The following is an 8,350-nucleotide window of genomic DNA, read 5'->3' on the forward strand; positions in this document are numbered from 1 at the left end:
TTGTGGATGTCATGTGAGTTAACTAGTACGAGCCGGGTGGGAGGACAAGGGTGAAATGATTTCGAACGTCGAAGGAAGCGAGGAGTTGGCGGGACTCGAAGGCCCAGAGTTTGATGGGATTGTCGAATGAAGAGCTGGCAAGGAGGGTGCAGTCGAATGAAAGTGCTAGACCGGTGATAAGTTGGGTGTACCCTTCGAAGGGAGTTCCAACAGTCTTCAGCGTCGATGTGTCGAACTCGTAGATTGTTGTGGGGTTGTCTTCTGTGAAGCTGAGTGCGGCTAAGATGTTTTTGTTTTTGTTTGTCCAGAAAATTGGCGCAATATGTGATTAATGATGGTTTGCCAGAATCCCCTCTCATCCAATTTCTGTGTTTGGATATCCCAGACCTGGAGCCACTCCCTGGTATCTGACTTGATTGCGAGCTTCTTCGAATCCGTCGAGAATCGAACTGCGCCCACGGAATTCGCGCTCTGGAATGGACCAGCCACGAGTTTGCCGGTCCAAGTTCCATATCCGCGCTGGGCCAATGGTTTGGCCCTCTCGAAAGTAGTGTGCTGTCCGCAGAGATATCAATGCAATTGATCTGCTCTGACTCGTGACCTTTGAATGTCTTCAAAATCCCCGTCTCAACCTCCCAGGTTTTCAGCTCCCCACTATAGAGATCCCCACCAGCAGTGACAACCCATTGGCCATCCCTTGATACTGCTACCGCGTATACCTCCTCCTCGTAAACACCCCGCGCTTCCTCAATCTCTTTACCCGCCTTCAGATCCCATTGCCGAGCGGTCTTATCCCAGGATCCAATAGTCATTCGCTGGCCGTCAGGACAGTGTGATATGGATAGAATATATGACTGGTGGTGAGCTTTCCTTGTGTGCTGCGGAGCTGACGTACGTTGATTGTCGTTTGAAGATTCCCAACCAGTAGAGCTGATCGTCAGTTCCTTCACGCTGGAACTCCAGATGACGAGTTGATGTTACCAAGAGGCAAGCAATGATAGAGAGGGAAGAATTTTACACCGTGAGTACAGCTGTCGTCCTTGCAAGACGTGCTATTTTTTAAATATCCTCCTCCTTGCTTTTCAGCTCACAGAACTCACAGCTTCTCACAGCCATGAACAAAATTCCTGTGCTAGAGCGCTAATTTCGTTTCTCTTTCCCACCCGCTAGCGTTGCTGTGTGCTTGTGGGCCTCCGGCGTACATGGATGGCCCGACGCTGTAGCATTCAACCAACCTTCATCTAACCTTTTTCGTTGCAGTTTCGCTTTGGACGACAGCAGACCCATGAACAGTTGCTATTAACATTGTACGGAGATAAAAGAGGACCACCTTTCCTCGTCCCGTTGTCTCCACCGTTCTCGAGCACACGCTCATTCAGGCTTTCTCACTTTCCTGGCGCCCTCCACTAACCGACGTCGAGCTTTGAATATATCTCTAATGCCGCAATACAAAAACGAAGGACCGACCCCCGAATTCGAAAGGCCGAAAGCGATGTGAGAATTATCGTGCAACAACCATTGCCTGAGAGGCCTCTCTCCAGGACCACTGCTGCATAGCCTGACGCACGGCTAGGACCACTGGCAGAACACTCTGCGTGAATGCCACCAATTGGGTTCCCGGCTTGCGCGAGTGGGACTGAGCCTGCCTTAACTGCTTGTCGTGACGTCATAGTGCGCTGCACATATCAAATAATCAAAATAGATGTAGCTGCTGTTGTTGATCGGGACGTGTGACGCCGAGCGTAACACAGCCAGTGTCCTGGAGAGAATGCAGCTGCTGATTCGTTTGCGGATAGACTAGTCAGAGACGGGCGAGCGCAGTGAGACGGAAAAGGGATGTTTACACATCATAAAAGTTATTTCTGATCGACGGTGAAGGTTCTCTGGGCATTTGGATCTCTGACGCCCTGGAGTCAACAAAGAGATACTTGAGAAGTGTCTGTGCCAGGCTTCGTCAACGCAGGCGACTTGAGCCGTGTTTCCTGTGTGTTGGCGCACGTATATCACGCCTCAAATTACCAGCATCAGAATGACACGACCACCCAGCACCACCGAGCAATGAATCAGCATCCGGAGGCGGAGTCGCATCAGAGTACTCCGGGAATCTTATCGAGATTATGAGCATGGAGAAGGAAAGAATGGGGAATACAGAATAAGTACGCCATGGGTGGGCGGGATGTCCGCGACATAGTGACTAGATGAATAAATTTTAAAACAACAGTGATATCTCGTTCGTCTGGCGTAAAGTTCACGTGGAGAAGGCAGTGAGAAGGAGGTGATGACTCGAAAAAATGCGGAAGATGGGTAGGAACGTATCTCAGTGGTCACTTAGCCTTCCTATGATGTTGTTGACCATCATGCATGATGATCCGCACTTGAATACACTGTCAACACTAGACGCCATCAAGCCTATACTCACGTGCTCCCTCAGGCCATAGTGATCATTCATCCTAAACTCCGCCTAGACTATGTACACTACAACCAATCATCTACTTGGGAGTCGTGGACAGCCTCTGGAGTTATCTCACAAAATCATCTTCGAGAATGTGGTTGACACATAAAAGATAAAAGATCCATCGAATATTCTGAGTTGAAAAGTTAATGGTGAACCTGGCCAAAGCAAGAACGGAGATAAGAGCAAAATATTAAAAGAGATACTATCGTTGGGTTTTGCCATTGGTCTTCGTCGCGGCGCCCAGTGATGTGTCACTGTTCTTGCCGTCTGTACTGTGGCTAGGTCTTCGAGGCTTGGCAGATCGAGCCGAAGCCCTTCTTCTGATGTGACTCGTACTATCTTGGCGTGGATATCATCCAATTTGGACACCTTAAGATCTAGACGTTCTTGGACCAGAAAGCAATCACAAAACTGTAATCAATGTCAGCTAACTGTAGTATGGCACAAAAATTACCGTCGCGATCCTTAGTGACGAAGATTCAGAACCTCCAAGCTCTGATGACAGCTGATAGATTATGGCACGAAAATTACCGTCGTGACCCTAACGAAGATACGAAGAACTCTAAACTCTGAGTGAGATAACGATACGAACCGGCTTCCAAGATCCTCCGTCTGCAGAACCTTACGCCCGTGAGCGCAGCCGCCAGGGCCACCACATTGACCATCACAACATCGTCTAACCCCGCGGATTTTTCAAATTTGACGAAGCCCTTATGGTTCCTTTTCGCGTAAATATTTGGACATCCCAAAGTAAATTCCTTCGAGAGTGGATTGAGGATGTTGCCCCCAAGGCGCAGGCCGCTCGTTCACGGTCGTGTGTGGGAAGATAGCCTTAGCTTCGGTACTTGACTCGAGGGCAATATATGTCATGAGCCACTGGATGAGGGAAGCTTCCACAAGGAAACGTCCGTTCGTCCAGTCAGACCTAGGGCCAGAAAAACGAGCATGGAAGCCGCCATTGTGATCTTCGCCGGTTCGAGCGAGACGGGTTGGCTAATATTATGATTGGGTTAGTCAGTTAGCAGGGAGCTATTCTTCTGTTGTGCTCACCCAGATCAGCTCAACTATAACGTCATTGTAAACGAGATGGCTGCTCCGGTGATGGCATCAACCTACCCTCCTGTCCGAATATCAGTGCTGAAAATAACACAAGGATATCGGTGGTTCTTTAATACTGCCTTTGCTCACCCCGATTGTATATCACCCAGGCAGGAAGGCAACTGCGAACCCATGGTTAGACAGAGACATCACCAACATCATCCGACTAAATCTCCATGAACCTATAAAAATAGTTGTGAACATATTCGAATTAATGGTCGACCACCAACTGGGCCCGGTTCATTTGAGACTAGGGTCATATTCGAGGGGTGGGTGCGAGTGAATGGTGAACTCAGTAGATGTAGAGGTTGGACGGAACCACACCACAACCACACCAAGTGTGCTGGGTATATCAGTATGGCATCCAGCATGGTTATGATGTTCGGAACAAAACGCAAAAGCTCAAGCTTAAAAAGCTAGTTGTGCTAATGTTGGGAACCTCCAACAGCCGATTTCTGAGAGAGAAAGGTGAGGCCCATAGCAACTATGCGAACCAAAACCCAGGCGCGAGAGTAACATGGTACCAGGCAAGAGTCAAACATTCGCAATCGGAAGTCCGAGAGGTCGATCGGATTGATCATTGATCAAGGCAAGCTTAGCAAATTGAACGTAAGTCAGCTAAACAATTTATTTTGAGTTGTTTACCTTCTCCTCAACCGTGACCTCTCCAGAGTCTCCACCGACAATATTATTATTATGTAATATCGACCATCTACTTTATACGTACGGCAGATCAATTGTTGTCAGTTTGGGATCTGGCAATATAATTGTTTTGACTGAATCTTACAGTGCAGGTACCTTCTACTGTCATATTCAGTTGATGTACATGTACATTCGTAGCTTGGCGTCGGGAACCAGCGCCCCGTTCAGATCAAATTCAGACTTATAAAAGTTGGGAGCGGCACATGATCTTCAAGATCTGTTGCTTTTCTTTGGATCGATATCAGCTAAAATGCAACGACGCACTGCAGCCGCTGCTCCACTTCAGCCTTTGCCATCGTACTTGTCGAATGCGTTCGCCCCAGATATATAGTTTAAATCGCAGTACATATCTACAAGTATCCAAGTCCCTACAAAACATGTCCAGGTTCCATCAGACCGACCACATGGGCTCCAGTGGCATTCAGTCCATCCCTTCTCTCATCCTGCGCCGGTAATATACCCCAGAACCGCATTCACAACATTCCATCCATCTTCAAGATACTCAAATGGCGGCGGGGCAGGAATGTCATCACCAAACCAGTGGAGGAAGTGCACTTTATACAACTTTGGCATCAATTTAAGCAGTGCATCTGCCACAACGGCATAGGGACCACTAATCGGAGACATCCCCACGACAAGCCTAGTGATGTTCTTGTTGGGAACGGTTTCAAAAAGGAACGGATCGGCGTCGAAGAGGACCGGAAATGCGCAAAAGGACAGCTGGATGATGCGCAAGTGCCGGCAACGTTGTATGAGGTGGACGAGTCCTATGAGGGTGATAGATGGTGGGATCAGCCAACGACCCGCACCTCCAAATATGAAAGTCTCGAGTTGAGGCAAGGATTGTGCGATTGTCTTGAGTGAGGCGTCACTGATGGCTGAAGTGCATATTTAATCGAGCCTCAAGTCCGTCAAGCGACTAAACGACAGCAACGGTGTAATCGCGTTGAAGCTTAGTGCAGAGCTGGGGTTGGCAAGTGTGTCTTCTTTGAGGGCGTTGAAATCGAACCCTAACACGAAATGAAGTTTCTGAAGAGCAGGAGAGAAGCATTCCGAGAGGGAGATGATGAGGTCTGGAATATTCAGTGGATAATGCGGCTCTAGGTCATCGTCGTCTCTCACGTACACCTTCCCTGATCGACAGGAGGGAAAACGGACGTTTCTGAGACAGTTGTTAATAACGGACTGTGACTGGGCAGTAATGTGCACTCGTTCGAGTCGGGAGAAAATTGTTGGAGAATCGAGTTGCATCTCGTTGATGTTGTACGTCTCCAGCCCGAACTGCAGATACTTCAACGACGGTAAAGAAGTCAAGCGAAGGAGCACTCGTGGATTAAGGACCCCTGTTTCAAGACAGAAAAGCTCCTGCAAGGCACCAAGAGCTTCGCAAAATGCATCTTCAGAATCACCAGCACTAGCACATGTGAGTTCCTGAATAGATGGACATCGAGCTCCGAGGGAAGCCAACAAAGCAGATTGGGCAAACAAGGGGGGTGTTGATCTAAAGCTCAGTTGCATCGTTGTGATAGTTGACGCAAGAAAGTTGCGCAACAGCGGATAGAGGTGTTCGTGTCTGTCAAACCAACGCAGAATACGAAGGTTCGGCAAGAGCGGTGTGGGTGATGGCGCAGACATGAGCGCTTGCGCAACCCGAATGTCTATCTTGTCTAGTTCAATTGATACGACCGTAAAGGAGTCGATACGTCGCGTATATCGATCAATCAGCTCCCACTCTCCATAATAGAGAGGCCTTTTCAACGTCTATTTGAGGATTTTGAATTTAATGTGTACGTGGATTTTTGAATGTGTTGCTCACCAAGTATCCTTGCGCGTTTGTGTGAGCAATACTTTCAGGTAGGCATGAGATGAGTGGCTTGAACCCATTTATGTCTTTCCAAAGAATATCAAGCGCCGGCTCCTGGAACTTCCTACAGGTTCTCGCAAGAGCAGCAAGTGTGACATGAGATCTGTGGTTCAGGTTTTTACTATGATTGTTAGTGAATATGTGCAGTAGAATTTCTGTGGGTAACAGACAGATATACATGATTGCAAGATAAACGAGCGCTGTTTGAGCGCTGTCCAAGAGTGTTTTACGCACTGATGGGGCCCTGCCATAGCGCTTAGTCATGTTCCGAACCCCATCAAGCGATCCCTCAGTGCACCATTCATCCTAAACCCCGCCGAGACTACGCACTTGGGAGTTTTTCTAGGTGCATCAGAATTCCATCGGTGTCGTGGAAAGCCTCTGGGGTTATTTCAGAAATTATTTCAGAGAATGTAGTATGTCATAAAGCTGTCGGGTATTCTGACTTTAAGAATGAGCGTGAAAGCAAGACCGGAGATAAGAGCAAAATGATAAAAGAGGTACTTTCGCTGGGTTTTACCATTAGTCTTCGTCGCGGCGCCCGGTGATGTGTCATTGTTCTTGCCGCCTGGGCGGGTTCTTCGAGGCTTGGCAGATCGAGTCGAAACCCTTCTGATGGGCTCGTGCTATCTTATCGTAGATGTCATCTAATCTGGACGTCCTTGAGTTGCCAGGCGAGAAAAGCGTCACCAAACTGTGGTCTAATGAACCGTAGAATGAAGCGAAAATTACCGTTGTGAGATATGATGCGAAGTTTAAATGAGAGACTACTTAGCGATGTTAGACACATGCAGATGACATCGGCGCTCCTCGAGTTTGATCGTGTGCTGATGGCCACGATCAGTGCGCAGGTAGCCAATGGGCCCATGTGCTACATAGTACCGCTGATCGTTGAGGCACAACTCGGTTCAGCGATGGTAGTAGCCATGCGTCATAGCACGTTGCAATAGCACTAACGGGGTGAAGAGATTAGACGTTTATAGCACGACGCACATACCTCGCGCACTAGCGTTTCCTGGTGGAAGGTGTAACATCGTCGGTTCGGGTGAAGTGAAACGGCTTGTCTTACGGTGGTATGACGTTTTTGAAGTTGCCAAGATGACGATGCGAATACGAGTTTGTTGTTGGTGTCGCTGTTCATAGCAGCGATATCAAAACAAACGTGCAATGCATCTAGGACACGCGGCGTTAGGGAAGTGGCCTGTGCAAACGCCGGATACGCAGGGTAAGCGTATGTGTGCACGTGTGGATGGGTTGGAACGTTGTGTTCACGTTGTACTTGGGATGCCTGTGGACACGCTTGATTACGTTATATGTGCGGAAGCGATTAAGATCGGGATGACATAAACATTTCATGAAGGAGAAGGTGCGGTTGGGCAGTGCAAAGGAAGTCAAAAAAGACAAAAGGTAGTCAGTTGACCGTTCACTTTCATCGTCGTTTACAATGGACTACGATTACACAAACCAAGAAAACCGCCAATGGCCTCAACCAACAACTTCTGGTTTTTCATCCCCTGTTTCCCCATCACCAGGTTACTACTACACACCTAGTCAACAGTCGCCCTCATCAGATTCGAGACCCACGAGCAGTAATCTAACGCTGAACCTCAGTTCTCTCTCAGTCACTTCACCGATCAATCTTCATCACTCTCATCCCGGTATATCCCCAATCACTCCTGTATCTCCTCCAAATTTCAGTCCAGCTCATCTCAGTCCACAACCTCCTTTTCAATTCAACTTTGACTCGACAGAAGACTCATCTCTCTTACTAGCACAACGTCGTCCAAGTACTGGTTCTCATAGTACTTCATCCAGCGAACTTGGCGTAGAAAAGAGCGTACCACGCAAACGCAGTCTCACAAACACTGCTCCTCCACCTACCCACCATACTCACGCACACTCTCATTCCTACGGGGGACACACACACGTACTCCCACACCCAATCATAACTACAACTGCTTCATCCCCACCTCCCCTCAGCGAACCTTCTTCTCAAGGTCCGCTCACCCCGGCTAGTTCACAGCCTCCGAATCAGATCGATATCAACGCCACTTATGACGATCCTGACGGCGTAGCTGGCTACTCTATGGCAGACCAAGACAGCGAAGACGAAGGCGGCGGGAAACCCAACGCGACAGGCCCAAGTTTAGGTGTCATCGGAAAACCAATGGGCACCAACAATTTTGTCACAAAGCTTTATCAGTGCGTTCCCTTGCTGTGCTACATCTTCG

The 8,350-nt window shown here is 48.4% G+C and overlaps 1 protein-coding gene across 1 annotated transcript; it reads right to left on the reverse strand.

Moving 5' to 3' along the window:
• Positions 1–5,146: 5,146 nt before the first annotated feature.
• Positions 5,147–6,299, reverse strand: DEU56DRAFT_732937 (uncharacterized protein; the record flags this gene model as incomplete). Its single annotated transcript, XM_041348306.1, has 2 exons — positions 5,147–6,016; positions 6,072–6,299. 2 exons carry the CDS (start codon positions 6,297–6,299, stop codon positions 5,147–5,149), a joined length of 1,098 nt encoding a protein of 365 aa, XP_041210659.1.
• Between the last annotated feature and the right edge of the window lie 2,051 nt (positions 6,300–8,350).

This window comes from Suillus clintonianus (genome assembly GCF_016758775.1).
Source record: "Suillus clintonianus strain FC179 chromosome Unknown DEU56scaffold_20, whole genome shotgun sequence".
Lineage (NCBI taxonomy): Eukaryota > Fungi > Basidiomycota > Agaricomycetes > Boletales > Suillaceae > Suillus > Suillus clintonianus.